We start from the raw sequence: 17,872 nt of genomic DNA on the forward strand, positions 1-17,872 counted from the left end.
CACCATCCTACTGAATGGTCGCGAAGAGGTCGTTTCGTTAGACCGCCTCAAGCCGGCCTACCTCGAGACGCCCCCCAAGGATCTCCCCACGGATATCGCCGGCGCATGCGTCGATCTGCTTGACACTAAGGCAGCCTCATCTCTGCCTCGCCGACGCGTGCATTTCAGCGTCCCGTCTTGGCGGGGGCCCCTGCGCTCCGCTGCGTCCCGTCGGTTCCTGTCAATACAAACATGCAGTAAGATAATATAGACAATATATAATAAGAGCGATATTACGTATCGTTCATTCTACACCTTTACCTCGTATATTGCAAGTGGTTGGCCCATAGACTCTTCAATCGTGATCATGCCTTTCTAGATGAAAACTCATTTATTTACTGTGCGTACCCGCGATGCAGCCGAGATGCTTGGCCTGTCTGTCCCTACGGGGAAGCGGCCCGCTTCGTGATGAGTCACGATCCGCAGGACTTCAATAAAGTTTATTCCATCCATCCATAACCCACCTTTCCTCCTGCGCACAAACCATCGTATAACATCCTATTCGGGAACTTTTATCGTAAAAAAACTAAGTTGAGTTGCCACTTCGTACTTGTGTAGCCAAAAATAAAAAAAAATACAACCGTAACGCTGACAGTAATATTGTAACAGCACTAAGGGAGAGGCGGAATAGTAGAAGTCTATAGCGAATTTGGTCATTTATTATATGCGCAATATATTGGGTGTCAAGCTACAGCAACATATTTCAATTACAGTTTCCACATAAAGTACAACTTGTTCTTGTCACAACAAGGCAGTCACGGTAGCCCGGCTTTTTCCCACAGCTTCATTACGTCAGTGTTGTGCGTTTTAGATGCAATCCAATTTCTCATCTTTTCGATGTGATTCTCCTTGAAATAGTTTCTCCAGTCACCGACAACGCCTCTTCGGATGAACTCACTCTTGGCGGATGACATGCCCTTCTTGCTCAGTACGTCCCTGTATACTTCAACGGACTTGAGAGCTCTGTCGGCTGGCAGTTGAAGCAGGTTTGGAATGATGGACTTGATGCCGGAGCTGAAGGCTTGGCGCATGCTAGTAGCGCTCACCATATCGGTGATTTTAGCGAAAAGTGCTGCGTCGCGGCGCAGCTCTTCCCCGTACTGGTTTCCCAGGAAGTCAGCGATTTCCAACACTGACCCGGCAGTGTCTTCTTTGAGCCTTTCGTAGGTGATGAGCAGTACGTTGTCGTCATTCCTGTGCTCGTACCACGATATGAGGTGGTCAAAGTAGTCACCGCAGCTAACCTTTCCTTCGACGAAGACGTCGAGAAACTCGTCAAACGTTGCCCCTGTATAGTTGTAGACAGGCGAGTCGCGGACATGGTGGAAGTACGAAACACAGCAGTCGTAGGGGTTCCGAGTGACGTATATATACCTGCAGAAAAATCATAAAGTTAAAAAAATATTTGCTGGCAGAGGGTAAGCAGCCTATAGTTGAAATGTATGCGTCACACCTCGTAAAATCAGCCTTTCAGTAAGTTAAGATAAGGGAACTTTTCATTTTAAAATTTTTGGCGGACCTATCCCCAATCAATAAAATAATACAATAGACCGCTATGTGTGAGCACATTCCCGCAAGGACTTGGTCCGGTCACTAGAATTGTAACAGCTCTTGTGGTCGCTACTGAAGTACCCGTTTGGGCCATGATTACCTAACCATCAGATACCCAAAGGGATATGCTCTTTGATATAGATCTCAAGTGGGTTTGCATGGTAGTGCAATAAACTATTGCCCAGAAGTGATGCCACTATATTTCCACACAAGCGAAGTACTCTCAATGGCATGATTGTCGTGAGGGACACTGGCATGTGAGGTCCACTAGGTGCGCATATTAATTTGGGCCACAATGCTAACGATGAAGTATTGATGGTCATTCATCTAGTGAAACTTTCAAAATGTGTCCAAATAATAAACCACGCTAGAAACTAGATGCTTGTGACAAAGGGCAACAAAGAGGAGACGCCCTGTCATGCGCCACACATTGCGCATTTGGCAAACAGGAGCTGTGAATGGCAGCTGGCTCCCTAATTTTTTTATTTGCCAACCAAAGATGCATGTTCAGGTTTATTCGCACCACTAAACATTGAAAATATCGTGTTACTATCCTGAGTAATTATTTTCGTGTGAGGTTTGTCGCAACTTTTTGGCTGCTTAATATTCACATGGACTTTTGGTCCTCATCTCATCAGAGGAGCCCTTCACGATTGTTGATCACTACTGACGAAGAGATATTGCGCCCAGCAGTCATGAATTAAACATGCGTGATAATAGAAGTAATGGTGTTGTGTGCAATAAGATGACTTTAATGAGGCAGTAAATCAGTGACGTCTTTGGGTTCCTGTCTGAGGACTACGTTAGCATAAGCCAGACCTGTCAACAACTTCTTTGTTAAGGTGTCCTAGCAACTCTGGGATAATGAGAATGACATTTCGTTAAGAAATAGGAAACTAGATGTGCCCACTCTAAAGAAAACAATACGGATAAAAACAGTGTGTGTGACCCAATTTTATTTCTTTTGAGCATCAACTTATCATTCAACATCAACAGCTGTTGCCCAGAATTAACTTTCAGTGATTGTATGTAAAACAACGATACGTGAAAGGAATGTTTTGGAAAGCTTTTGCAAACGGTAACACAAATGACTTCAACAAGACTTCCGTATCAGCTGCTATAAGCGTAGGCTATAATTTAGTAAAGTGAGCTTATGTAGAAACTGTCTTGTAGAAAACTTTGCCAACCTAAGTTTCTGAAACTAGTTTCAAATAAGAGGTTGTTCAGTAAAATTTACAATGAAGCTAAAGAAAGCGTATGATTGGCTACCCTAGACTGTGGCAGGGTACGCGGATGATAAAATTGAAGCTGTAAGCTTGGTATCGGTAAATGCCGCAACTCTACGGCACGGACCCTGAAGCTCTCTGCAGCAAATTCTTCGTGCCCAAATCACCGATGATATTTTGAATAGATCAGAATTGAATCTAATAATTTTGACCACAGGAATGAGCATTTTTACCGCAAGGATAACATTCAAGGAATAGAAATTGATATATTGGAGAGCCGGGAAGAAAGGCCCATTGATGCGAGGATGTGTGTACGCGAGCGCAAACAGCACCATGTTACGCAATGGACGTCAAATAACATGAACAGGCTTCTTACTTGCTCTGTGGGTGATACGGTTGCCTGTCGAACGGGAAGTGCGTCTTGATAGCGCCTGGCCGTCGCATACGATGTGCCGCCTCAGCACCCAGGAGTTCGAGGAATGGCGAGCGCAGCATGAAATCTGTGTAGTCATCGGGTGGCTGGCCCTTGTTGAGCACGCAGAAGGCGATGTACTGCGTCCAAGTTGTCCCGCACTTAGGGTAGCTGGCCACGAAGATATCGTCTGGTCTTGCACTGTAGGTAAGAGCCGACCGCACGTTGTCGTCGTGAAGGAACTCGTTGATAAGGAAGCCGTCCACTGTCTTGCACATGTTCCGCAGCATTTTTGATTCGAGAAAGCGCGTTCAGTCGCTGAAATGCAAAAAAAAATGCAATTCGCGTCACTTTCATTAGCGTGACCAAAATCGCGCAGTGATTAGAATCAGCACCAGAATTTTATTATTGAAGGTTGGGACATGTTACAAGTATTTACATCAGGATTTACATTTTCTACAGTATAGTTTTGAATGCCAGTTTCTCAGACCGAGTGTGTCTGGCGGCAGCACCACAAACTCGGGCAACAAATTTGTCTACTTCGCCTAAAGATTGCTGTAAGTACCTATTTCCAATATCTTCAATGTTGCGCTTCGAAACGCCAGCTAGTCGGTCTACCCCACCACACGATCGGCGCTTGCTCGGACAGCTTCACCTGTCTGTTGCCAACGAAAAGACTAACCACAAACGTGTCGTCCTGCGTGGATTGCTCCCTTCCCTATTGGTCACCGCTTACCTGGCGGTACTGCGCATGTTCCGACATCTCAGCGACATCTACCTGATCGCAACAGGATAAAGGACGGACGCCTCTGGAGTTGCACTTCAGTGGGTCTGGCGGCAGCATCGCAAACATGCGCCACTAATTTGTTTACTTCGTCTTACAGATGTACAATTGGTATGGCTCTAAATGCCTTAGAAGTGATGATTTTTTCTTGTTGCAGCTACCAGACCTTCCCATATTTTTCTGAAAAGAGCTGCCTCTTTTCGTTCATGCGACACATAAAAAGATCCGGGTCACAACGCCGAAAAAAATGTTGGCCGAACAGCCTGTGATACCCAACGGTAACATGAAGCGGCTTAACAGGCAATCTCTCTTGATGCTGCTAGAGACCGTGGTGCCAAATGAAATCACGGACATTAGAGTGAAAACCCGCAAAAATGTACTGGCGGTTGATGTTCTGCATGGGAGTGCTCTTAGCGTCCTACGCAAAGTAACAGATATTGATGGCATCCAGGTGCGCTCTCACATCCCACTGGGCTCTGATGTCATCACGGGTGTAATATATGATGTAGACTTGGCCATCCTCTGCAATGACTTGCCGATTCTGGTTAGAGCAGCGAGTGACCCCTGATGGCATTGTTGATGTCTACCGTCTGGGCAACTTACGTTGCGTGAAGATCGTTTTCAAGGGCAACTGCCTCGCGTCTCACGGTAAGCTGGCCACTTTTGTCATCCTCTCCGGCCTTTCATACCGAAACCTCTACAGTGTCGCAAATGCATGAAGATTGGACACGTGTGCAGCGTCTGTGAGAACGAAACAGTGTGCCCCCACTGCGCTGAAACACACGCCGCGGACAAATGTGCTGCCACTGTCATGAAATGTCCAAACTGCCACGGATCTCATGAGGCCTCATCGAAAGATTGCTCCAAAATCAAAAAGAAAATGGCTGTTTTAATAGAGACGGCAAGAGATATTCAATTCAATTTTTCATTTGCAGACTTAGAACATAAAGAAATACCTCAGATCATTCCTCTCATCGAGAAGCCGCCGCTAAAATGAGGAAACGACGCTCCCGTCACCGACGTTCTTCAAGAAAAGCTTCTGCGTCGGTGATGCTTATGACACGTCCACAGTCACCTCCTCCACTGCCACCGAGGCCATTGACATCAGAAAGGCGTACAAATGACAAGGGCACTGGGAAGAATACGGACACCGAAGCGTGGCCTACGTTGCCAAAACGGTAACCACAAGCAGAATCGCTGCACGCCGATGGAAGTCGACCATCTCAGGCATCTCCTGCCGGTTAATTGACTGAAATGGATCGGGAAGTTGTTATAATGGTGCGATCGCTAATGAACAAGATTCGCATGCTACTGAACAAGCTGCAGACACCAACAGCTGAAAGCGCGTTGCAAATACTGAATGCACTGAATCGAGTACTTGCAAACCTCCTATAAGCACCATGGCTCACCCAGTACTTTCTTTTCGCACTGAAGTTAGAAGTGCCACGATCTTTAAATGGAATGACAGGCTTGAAGTCCCACATCTCGGATTTGCACCAATTTATCTTGAATAATCCGTTCCCTATACTTGTTATGCGTGCATCGAACGTATCAAAGCCCTACAGACTATCTGGTGACGAAGATTTTGCGTCTTCCACATGCGAGCAACGGAGCAACGTTCTCATTTACATCCACATGGACATGACCTATGTTTCGCATGCTGTTCAGCCTCCTGACTACAACCAATACGTATGCCTCCGCGTCAAAAAGAACAAAATAGCCTTTACTTTTATTGGTTCTTATATTACCCCATCACGGTGGTTTGACTTTGAAAGACTGAAATACATATTAAAGGAAACTGATGGCCCCTGTGTCATCGCTGGGGACTTCAATGCGCACCACTTGTTTTGGAGAAGCACCAAGATTAACTCCAGGGGAAGGAATGTTGGCATCACTTGCCTCTGATTATGACCTCTGCATCATGAACGATGGTAACCCGACGCATCTGCGGGGTCCTACGTATAGCATCTGCCTGAACTCGACTTTGGTGTCACGGAACTTTATATCACATGTTAAATGGTTTTGCGATGTCGAGACTCCATGGGAGTGATCACATTCCCACCTACTTAACGATTAATGGACTCACTTGGTCTTTCTCTCGTGTTATCTTGAACACTGATTGGACTATGTTTACGTCGCTTATGTAAGAAGCGTGTGGGGGAGATTTCGCCGGCGACATCGATGACGCCGTTGCAGAAGCGCTTAAAGCGGCGAAGTGTTCATCATCGCTGTTAACAAACCGAATAGATTTCGACATTGAACTTAAAAGACTTCATACGATTCGACGGCATGGAGAGCGATGATACAGACGCAGAAAATCAATTTATGATGTGAGAGACGCACGTCGCGATCAGAAGAAAATTCAGCGTGGCATAGACAAACTAGAGAGTGAGATATGGAAGGCATTCTGCGAGTCACTGGACCCTCGCAAGCCGCTAGCTTTCACATATCTTGAGGATAGTACGTGGTCTTCGTTCATCCCCATAACAAGGACACGCATTTGCAGCTTTGGCCCTCCATCTTGGCCAAACAGAGCTTGGTGTGGTGGAGGAATTCTGTGCGAGAGTCACTGGTGAGACTTTCAACACAAACGTTGATGTAAGTGACCTCCCAGCGGCTCAGGTACCCGAAATGAACGTGTCTTTTACCATGGAAGAACTCGAAGCTGGCCTGGCAGTTTCTAAGCGATCATCCTCTCCAGGTACTGACGGCATCACCTATTCTGCCCTGGGACACCTTGGACAAGAGGCAAGAAGAGCGCTTATGAACAGCTTTAACAACTCCAGGCATTAGGGTACAGTTCCCCGGCAATGGAAGTTAAGTCGGCTGGTACCATTATTAAAGCCGGAAAAATCTACGTAGGACTTGGTGGCATATCGTCCTATTGCTCTCGCCAGCTGCATCGGCAAGGTTGTGGAAAGGATGGCACGTCTAGAATGGTATCTCGAGCGTTACAATATCTAACCCCGCTTCCATGGCAGGCTTTCATCGGGATCGTTCTTCAATTGACAGCGTTTGACCCCACAACGTTCGTGCAGCAGGAGAAAAGCCGTAAAATCATATCAGTTAATTGCGCTCTTTCTCGACGTGAAAGGCGTGTATGACAACGTTGCACATGATGCCATCGTCACCTCCCTGGAGATTATTGGCACGGCCGCTGGATAAAAAAAAAAGGTGTGGCCTGTTGCGTGGCGCCGAAACGGTGTCTCGGGTCTCGTTCTCCTCGCGCCCGCTCCGGCGCCACTGCTTGCGTACAGCCGTTGGCGCAGAAGCGTTTCCACAGCCGCGTTTGTGCGCACGGCAGTGACTCTAATCAGGCCGCAAATAACGCGTTTTATATTTGCACATTACAGGCTGTATATTAAAGTCCTTAATAAAAGTGCCTATTACCCCACATATGCTAAAAGTCTGCCCCAGGAGTGCCGATCTTTTGTAGAGTGAGCCTGAATGATCTCTATGAAGGCTGCCCGCTCGAGTCAGATGAAATGAAAAGAAGTGCTCTATTAGGAATAATCGGGAGTGGATTTACATGTTTCTACGAGACGACTTTAAAACGATGGATCGCGTTTATTTACAAGATGATGAATGCTAAGGCATGGCTCAGCGAAAACAGTCCACGGCGCCGCACATGATCCAACCCAGCTTCTTTCTTCTCTTTAACCGAACTCCGCTCGCACGTTTCAACATTCCGTCTGCGCTGGTAGTGCCACGGCCACTAGGTAGGTAGGTAGTCGGAAGAATCTTCACCCCGTTTTATAGGGTCAAGACTGCGGGTCGACCCCGTGTTTGGACGGGAAGGTCAAGCGTCACCGCCGTATCGTGGACCTTCTGGACATCCCGGAGTTGATCAATTCATTCGTGGCTCATTTTACATAAAAAAAGGTGCGGCCTGCTGCGTCCCATCGCCGGCAGTTGGCGAGCGCGTCTCGGCTGAGTTGGCAGTTCCGGCCATTGTTTTTCCTGGGCTCGAAAAAAAAAAACGTTTCCTGGGCTGCGCGTTCTTTTCTTGCATGTACTGCGGATAACCGGGAAACAAAGTCGGCACCGCGGTCGGAAGCACAAGCCTAATCTTCATGTTATTTTTTATAGTCATCGTAACGAACATACCAACGGCCTGCCGCTTGGCAGCCACTTGCTTCCTTTCCCTGACGCCCTTGGCGAGAAATATTCTTCAGCCGCGCTTCCCGACACTGTAGATCGCAGGGGAATTGGTGGTACTTCACAGTAGCGTCTCTTCTTACGTTCTCACACCGCTAGAAAAAACCGTCTGCCACACAGGCGCACACCAGACAACCGTACTCTAGCACAAGAAACATGAGGCAAGCTGCTCACACACACGGTCACACAAAAAAGCACACGAGAATGCGCACGAAAAAGCACATCAACACGCACAAATCCTGAGGGAACCACATTGTAGCACGAACCGGCGTCTGCCTTGCGTACCGTAACAGTGGCGCCCTCAAGAAAAACAGCGGCCGCAACTGTCAACTTAGCCGAGACGCTCTCGCCCATTGACGGCGACACGACGCAGCAGGCCGCATCTTCTTTTTTTTTATCCAGCGGCCATGCTATTGGAATCGGCGGCTGCATGCTTCGTTGGTTATCCGACTACATAACTAGCCGGTCGTTTTTTGTCCCAACAGAAGATGGCCCCACAGCTGAACATTACACGTACTGCGGCGTGCCTCAGGGAGGAGTACTGAGTCCGACGTTGTTCAATGTGACGCTCATTGGACTAGCGGACGTTTTGCCTAAAACAATCTGGCTCTCTATATACGCAGATGACATCTGCCTTTGGACTTCTGCAGTTACTCGGCTTCAGGTACGCGCGCGTTTGCAACGGGTAGCAGCCTTGAAATCAGCATATCTTCAAGCACAAGGTTTGACTGTATCAACCGATAAATGTGCATTGATTGCATTCACACGAAAACCTATGACACCATAACCAGACTATTTTAATGGACACACTATTGCCTACGGAAAGACCCATCGATTTTTAGGTGTAATATTCGACAGCAATCTTTCCTGGAGCCTTCATTACACGTACCTGAAGAAAAAACTGTCGTCGATTGCCAAGGTATTGAGATTCATATGTGGGAAAACATGAGGCACATCTGTACGCTCGATGCTTCAGTTATACAGAGCTCTATTTTTAGGATACCTACGCTACAGCCATCCAGCGTTGTCCAATACGTTCAAGTCAAATGTTCACTCATTGGAGAGCTTACAGGGCCAAGCATTGCGCACTTGCTTAGGACTTGCTCGCTGCGCGTCAACACCTGCAACAATCGTCGTCGCCAGAGATCATCCGATCCAAATATAGGTTGCAGTGAATTGTCTCAGGGCACATATTCGTCATCTTTCCCGCGTCCCCGATCATCACTTAGCGTTCTTGCCTTCGCAGAGACCTCGTTCCCCGTTTTCTGAAGTTATCGTCGCCAATCCACATTGTCTTTCATCAGGATACACCCCAGCAGCAAGGCCTTCATTCCCCTTGTGGTGCCTCTAACAGCCTCAGGTGCGCCTAAGTTTTCCGGGAGTAAAGAAAAAGGCCGATCACCCAAGAATAGCTCTCAAAGTGATGGCGCTACTATTAATTAATGAGACATACGGGGACCGAATGCACATCTATACCGACGGTTTGGTCTCATCTACCAGGTCTTCAGGTGCCGTTGTCGTTCCGGCTACGAAAACTACACTCACAGCACATGTGAGAACATCAACGGCGACAGAGCTTGCTGCCCTGGGTGCTGCTGTACAATACCTCCTGCAAGAGACACCTAAGAAATGGGTCATCTTTTGCGATTCTATGGCAGCACTTCCGAGTATGCGTTTTGCCATTTATCACAGGACTCATGAGTAGCTGGTATATGAGATAAGAGAAGACCACCGTCAAGCTATCGCTAAAGGGCGTGAAATAATACTTCAGTGGCTGTCTGGACATACCAGCGTTGCTGTTAATGGCGTCGCCGACGAAACCGCCCCGTCTGCTCATCTGGAAGCCCGACCAGTGCCAATCTTCTTATCTAGGACCGACGCTGCAGGAAAGCTTGATATCGTGGCTAAAGCTCTGACAGACAAATATTTGTCCTCTCTTAACCTCCCGAAGTGTCATCTCCACAAAACTGACCCATCCTTGAAGCTACAAGTGTCATCAAAGATTTCCCGCTCTGAAGCGGCAGTATTGTGCCGCCTCTGGCTAGGGGTGGCACTTACAAAGGCCTAATCTTCCCGCATTGGAATAGGGGATACGCCCATGTGCGACTCTTGTGGAACCAGAGAAACAATTGAACACGTCGTATGTCTCTGTTCCCAGTTCGACGTCGAGCGTTAAGCTCTCCGGACAGCACTAAACCGGCTGGACTCAAGACCATTTTCGGAAATGAAGATCCTTGGACCATGGCCGTATGCGTCGATGGCACAGAAAGCCTTGTTGCACTAGCTCAAGTCGACAGGTCTTGGCGACCGTATGTAGACTTCGTGCGAAGTTTCAAATGTGTCCGAAACTGTGCTCTCTATATTTCCTTTCTCTCTCTTTTCATCCCTATACCCCCCTCCCCTAGTGCAAGGTAGCAAACCGGACGTGTCTCTGGTTAACCTCCCTGCTTTTCCTCTCTTCTATTGCTCTCTCTCTCTCTCTCTCGCGCGGTAGGCTCAAAAGTTTCCGCTTTCAAAGATCGGCTACGAAACTAAAGTCACTTGTCGCCAGCACTATGGACGTTGTTGAGCGTGTGCAGGAACTAGCAAATACTGTTTATGGCCCCTCAGATAGGATAAAAAATTTAACGTAGCTTGCACTGGAGGCGCAATTTTAAAGAGACAGCGGAGCTGATGGGCACCTAGCTAGTCCTGGCATTTGGGCTATGCTAAGCACTATGAAGTAATCCCCAGAACTTTCCGGAATTTATTGATTATTGATCGATTATTGATTAGCTATTGATTGGCTATCGATAGGCTATCGATGACTGACTAAGGTAAAGTATTCCCAACCGTGCTTATGGCGAATTCCATTGGGGGAACCGGAGCACTAAAAAGCACGCTGGAAGTGCTCTCCTATTATTATTATTATTATTATTATTATTATTATTATTATTATTATTATTATTACCACGCTCAGGAGGGGCACAATTATCTTTTTGAACGGCACAGAAATGTTTCCTCTGCCAAGGGAGAAGTATAACTGCCTCCGAGATGAAGTTTAGCGGTAACTGAAAAGGTGGGTTGTGGTGGTGGTGGGGGGGGGAGGGGGTAGGAAGATGACGCTAAGCCCAATGTGCATGCAAAGCTACATAAGTGACGATGATTTGTAGATGTCGCAAACAAATGTGGCAACTGCTCCAAAGCATAATACGGCCTTTATATGTTGTTTCCAAGTGACACCGGAGAACACTCCACGCCACACAAGTTTACGCTTACTGAAAATAATGGCATAGAAAATGTAACACGGGCTGGAACTTTCGTGTACCGGCTGATTGTGAGTTTTTCAAATATTTACTGAAACCTCCAGATGTTTTCAGGCCTTATGCAACGTTCGTAGTAAGCTTTCTTGGTGCCTAGATGCGAAATGCCTGACATGGCCTTGGTCTGTTCGACCTTGTGTCCGGTATTTTCGCGCCGTTGATATCAACACATCTGTACCGACTCGCCCAGCAATAAACCCTAGTACTGTACATTTCGCGGTGTCCTCGAAGAACTATACATGCCATATCGTTTATATTTCACAGCATTAGGGAGCAGGTGTGGGTTAGTTGCGGGGACCGTTTTTAAATATTTGGACTAATGTAGCTTTTTGGAGTAAAGTACGTTTTGATGTGTTTCAGAGCTTTATAAATGCGTTCTGCGAATATCCAGCAATTTTTCTAGCTGTACTAAAGTAGCCTTGATAGCCACCTATGTGAAATATGGGAAAAATGAACGGACGCTTATCAGCTTTACCTCATCAAGACAGCGTATATTGTGTAAAATAAAGCTATATTTTGATTTAACTGAAAGCAATATCTGTTGAAATAATTTTGAGCCTGTTATGGTCCTTATTTACCAGAATACATATAGTGAAAGGCGCTTCGCAACAACAGGATTTTAAAGGATGCGAGAACCACATCACGCACGTTCAAAATAATTGTGGCATGCTCTTTGAGCCCTTATTGTGTGGGAAGCAGCACATAACTCGGGCGAGTGGCTGCATCACTGGCCATTTCAGAAAACGTGCCAATATAATTAAGAACACACGTGATTGCCGCATGTCATCATTGCCATGCGAATTCCGTAATTATATACCGCCTTTTATTGCTGTTCTCTTCAGCGAAAATAGTAGGCTTCCAGTTATGATTTGGCAACGCCTGCCGTATGGCTTCCAACGCATTTTATTGCAATTGTATGGACACTCCAAGCGGACTTATGCCGTTGCAATCGCCGTCCTCGTCGCCGTCGCCGTGAGGTTGCGTATTAAGTGCAAGGGCGATAAAATCGTCGCCGCGCGCCGTATAAAGCTGGAACCGCATGGCGCGTTTTTCGCTCGCAAAAAACGCTACGCGCGGCGAACGCCCACGTTGCCGCCGACGCGCGAGCACCCGCACGAGCAGTGGCGTGGCGCTTTCGCGCTGCGTTTTCCGGGCTGCCAGAAAACATAAGTCCCAACGACATGAATTGTCTCCGTTACCGCATATATAATATGCCCTCAAAATTACCGAACACTACAATAAAAATATTCTTCGTGTAATTAGAGAGCGACATTTTTTACAAAGTTTATTTATCAAGCTTCATTTCAAACAGCAAGATTGTGTGCGAAACTGGGGCTATGTACCTTCCGCATGCTGAGCGGCTGCTGCTTGTTTACAGCTTCACGTAGAAAATGGAGTGTTGGCCGCTTATTACCGAGCAGAGGATGCGATTGCTACTATTTAGGGCCTCGTTGAAGGTTGCTTTGCCCAATTTCGGTTAACACGATGTGTGAACGAACACCTGTACCACGTATTTCCTTCGATGCACGCGCCAGTTCGGAAGAGTAAAATAAAAAAGTTCCGCCAAAGAGGTTCCGCCGAGATGCGCAGAGAGCGGGGCCATCTGGGGGAGAAATCGAAAAACCAAAATGCCACGTGCCTGCACTCTGAACTTTGATCGGCAGACGCGCACGCGACACGCCGCTGAGGCGTTCTTTTTTCCTTACTGCGAGTAGCAACGCGCGGCGGCGCGATTTCGTGATGGATCCTGCGGGGCCCGAGGCAGAATGACGCGCGCGTCCCACTATCCGCGCGTCAAGAGCGCCATGCGGTTACCGCTTTAGCGGGTGAAAGCATGCGAGGGAAGCTCGTTTTCACGGATAGCGCACGCACGGTGGATAGCAAACGTGATGTCTTCCGTTGCGCGAAAGGCCGTGGAGGGATGGGAGGGAGGGAGGGCGAAGTTTCGTGGCGGCACCAACTGCGTATCTTGCAACCGGTCGCAAGGGGAACTGGCGACTCAATCTCCCATGCTAAAGGAGGAAAGCGGGAAAGCAGCGCGGGAGGGAGGGGGTGCGCCTTCTACTCTGCCAGTGACTGTGTACTTGTACTTCGCGCGCACCGTACGCTGAAAGCGATCTGCGCACGGCTCCTACTTCTGTATGCGCTGAGCTTTCGCCGCTTAGTTTCCGTTGAAGCGACAGACCACACGAACCTTCGCTCGCTGCTGCCGACGCGCTTGCTCACGCCAGCGTTTTGACAGTGGTTGTCTGCGGTCGTCGAGTGCGATCTATTCATGTTTGCTTGTGCGCGCAGACAACATGCTTGTTAATTCAGTTATTAAGCGAATATATCCAATTTTAAGCAGCCAATAAAGCTAGTATCCTTACTCCCTATAGCTCTCTACTAATTTGCTATCGCAGTTGAAGCTTCGCTTTCCGGGCGACACTGCGACTGCTTTTTATTCGTCTGTAAATTTCCTTCTCATGAGTAACTGTATATGATATAAAGAATGCAAAGCTCAGTAAACATTAACAACGCTTTCAGTATGTGCAGTGATTTGTGCAAACATCTGCGATTTAGAAACAACTAAATAATAAGAAACTATTACATGGTTTGTCACTTTGCACATGATAATTCATTGCTCCACGAGCAAGATGTTTAGGGTACTAAACAGCGGCACATACTACTCTATAAGAGCAGCATTTTTTTTTTGCTTGAAATCGTACACCTTCTTGAGCTCATTTCTACATAATTTTGGTTACCGTCATTTGAGGCCATCTAATACATTGATGCCTGCATACGGCAGTCACGGCCAATCCTGTCTGGGAGCTTGCCACTGTTGTTGAAAAGGAAAGTGTACAATCATTGCATTCTACCGGTGATAACATATGGGGCAGGAACTTGGAGGTTAACAAAGCAGCTCCAGAACAGGTTAAGGACCACACTAAGAGCAATGGAACGACAAATATTAGGCCTGACGTTAGGAGACGGGAATAGAACCGTGTGGATCAGAGCGCTAACGGTGATTGCCGATATTATAGTTGACATTAAGAGAAAAACAAGGTGGCGCTGAGCAGGCCATGTACTGCGTAGGAGGGATAACCGGTAGACCGTTAGAGTTACAGAACGGATACCAAGATAAAGGCCGGGAAACGTAGCCAAGGACGGCAGAAAACTAGGTGGGGTGATGAAGTTAGGAAATTTGCAGGCGCAAGTTGGAGTCAGCTAGCGCAAAACAGGTGTAATTGGAGATCGCAAGGAGAGGCCTTCGTCTTGAAGTGAGCATAAATATAGGCTGATGAAGATGATGATAATACGCCCCCACTAGTGATCATATTTCCTTCGTGTCAGATGACGTATTCCATTGGGGCAACAATGCGCAAACTTTCACTTCATTAACATCAATCTGGTCTTCAAGATGCCTAAAAAGCAGCTATTTCAAAGATAAGACATTGATTTGTTAAGGCTACTAGAACTCTAAAATTAAAGTGAGAACAAACGTACAGTGATCAAATTTCGGTAAGGTGCCTAAAACCGCGAAGTTATTTGGTATTTTTTGGGCTTTATACACTGCTGTTGATCCTCTTCCCCTATAATAAAAGGGATCCTAATTTGTACTGAAGAAGTACGCGCTTCAATTTGTTTCGAGGAGTTAGAGCTGTTCGGCTCGTGTTTTATTCACACATGACCTCCAGTGTTGTGCTTATTTAGTGCTTTCAGAGCACACCGCGAACATGCCTCAAAAAGCGAGAATTTCATAATGTACAATAATTTCATCTCAAGTGGAGTAAAAAAGTGCTTGCCTGAAGGAATCAAGTAAGGCACTTGGCATAGCGAAATTTCTGAATCTAATCGAGTTCAAATGTTTCAGAAAAACATGTCACTATCGAATTGCATATCGAATATTCACACATTTCTTACCATACATTGAAGTGTATAGTTTGCGTTTGCGTTAAACCCGTTTGCTAAACACAGACGTAGAAGCACACTATTTCATACCTCCGGATAATGCTCTAGGCAAAACAAACATTCAGTCAACTGTCAAACACTTGTAGTAAAAAAAAGATCCCTTTCCGGTTATCTTGCGCGCTGTAGCAACTGCAGGGCTGGATCAATGGAACTGAACGTCTCCCCATACATGTATCTTAAGGGAGTGCAACATGAAGACACGGGTAAGAAATTAACGGTTTTGCCTATATTGATACAACGTATTTGTAAAAGTAGGCTTTCTAGAAGCCAGGAATCCCAATTAATTTAGAAAAATTGCTGATCAGAATAATCTGCCACATGAATTTCTTCGAGAAATGGTACCTCTGCAAAATGTCGGCGGTTCCCCGAATCGAAACCATTCCCAACAGTCTACGCTTGCATTGATGTCTCCATGTGGAGGCTACAGCCATTGCTGTTACCGGTTATCTTTGAAGGCGACACAATATTTGATAAGTTAGAAAAGGTAATTTTAACATGTAATATGAATCGCATAGCAAGACAATTCGAATCGCGTTCGAAATTTATAATACTTGCATTAGGCAACTTCAGCACTATAGGGTTCTTAGTTAATAAGTGGAAACGGTGCTGTACTGCGGTAATCTCTGAGTGAAAATTATCTGCTTAGAAACTCAGTTTTTCCCACTACTCGGGTCATTACTATTTCACACTTTTATCGCACTCCAATTAAGCCTTAGTTTGTGTAAATGTAGCTAGATGGATTGCTTTAGTTTCGCGAAACAGTGAAGCCAAAAGGATTATATTAAGTTAAGCGAAGCCAAAAGTCTACAGGTAACATCGATCACGTGAAGTATTTTCTTCGTACGCATGATCGCTTTCAGGTAGCGCTGCAATATTTCTAATCCATCTAAATCTGTCTATGTTGCTATGGCTGTAGAAAACACATTAGCTTTGCTTTGTGTCAGTATATTTGCAAGGAGTTCCATCGCGAGGCGCACATGCTCAATGCTTTTCGTTCATACTTGTAACAAAATCTAGTATTAATTGATATTTAGGCCGCCGCGTTCAATTAAAAATCACTCACTTACCCAGTGAATACGAGCGTTGGTACGCGATAGTTCTTCTGTAGGTCGCGGTAAAATGAAATAGATGTTTGCGATAGGTTAGGCGCTTTCTCGCACCTGGAGCGTTTACAAGTCTGTCGAGTTTTGAGGCTCGTACGCGAAAAACACTGAACTAATGGATAAGAGAAAGGTCTGAATGTGCACATCTACCACGCGCAGCTGTGAAACGGAAATGAAACAGCGGCTGCTTTTGCTTTGTGTCATAGCTTGTACAAGCGGATGTTGGCGGCACTGAACGAAAGGAATAGACAAAGCAAATATATGGCTTTCCGATTTTCTGCTAATACATATATATATATATATATATATATATATATATATGTAATAGTCATCCTTATATATATATATATATATATAAAGGACGTAACACAACTATTAGAAACACTGCATGAAATCGCGGCAACACGAGACGGTCAAGGCCAAATTGACGTGGTATTCGTAGATTTTGAAAAAAGCCTTCGGACCGTGTATCCCACCAAAAGTTGTTATCAAAGTCAAGACCTATGCTCAAAAACGACCAACTACTTCACTGGATTGAGGCGTATCTTACGGTCCGGCGACAGCCAGTTGTTGATAATGCGAAATCAGACTTATCCGATGTGCAATCTGGTATCCCACAGGGATCAGTCTTGGGCCACCTCTTCTTTTTAGTTTTTATCAATGATATAGTGAATAATATAATAGTTAAAATTTGGCTGTTTGCAGATGACTGCATACTTTATCATGAAATTCACAGCGAGGCAGATCAGACGATCTTAAATTCATCTTTATCAGCAATAGCGACATGGTGCTTAGAGTGGCAAATGAGCATTAACCTAAGAAAAACAGTATCAATGACCATTACACGGAAAAAGAAGCCGTAACCTTTTGTATATAGCATTAATGGCCATAACCCATCCTCTGTTACAAAATATAAATATCTTGGTGTAGTATTTACGTCAGAACTTAGGTGGAATAGTCATGTAGCCTTCATAAAAAAAAAGCCATGAGGAAGTTCGGATACCTGAGGAGGAACTTGGCTAAATCTACAAGTAATATAAAATTACTAACGTACAAGACTTTCATCAGACCATTGTTAGAATACGCTACTCCTGTCTGGGACCCTTACACCCAAGCAAGCATAAATGTTATTGAAATGATACAGCGGAAATCAGTCAGGTTTATTTTTAATTCCTACCGCCATCATCGCACCAGCGATGACGGCGGTAGAACCGTGCTCACGGTTCTAACGTGAGCCGTGCTCACGTTGGTTTCGACGGGAATTCAGGGCGCAGGCTCCTTTCCCAAGCGTATCACCCCTGAAGGAAGCCGAACGCCAGGCCGGGGTACGCTTGTACCCTTTTGAA

General features: G+C 46.0%; 1 protein-coding gene across 1 annotated transcript; it reads right to left on the minus strand.

The window, feature by feature from the left end:
* Positions 1-529: 529 nt before the first annotated feature.
* LOC119458465 (sulfotransferase ssu-1) lies at positions 530-16,634 on the minus strand. The gene is made up of 3 exons (XM_037720305.2): positions 16,491-16,634; positions 3,193-3,546; positions 530-1,413 (listed from the first exon to the last, which is right to left on the minus strand). The coding sequence occupies exons 2-3, from the start codon at positions 3,516-3,518 to the stop codon at positions 795-797; spliced, it is 945 nt and encodes a 314-aa protein (XP_037576233.1). The 5' UTR covers positions 3,519-3,546; positions 16,491-16,634; the 3' UTR covers positions 530-794.
* Between the last annotated feature and the right edge of the window lie 1,238 nt (positions 16,635-17,872).

Source organism: Dermacentor silvarum, chromosome 7 (assembly GCF_013339745.2).
Source record: "Dermacentor silvarum isolate Dsil-2018 chromosome 7, BIME_Dsil_1.4, whole genome shotgun sequence".
Lineage (NCBI taxonomy): Eukaryota > Metazoa > Arthropoda > Arachnida > Ixodida > Ixodidae > Dermacentor > Dermacentor silvarum.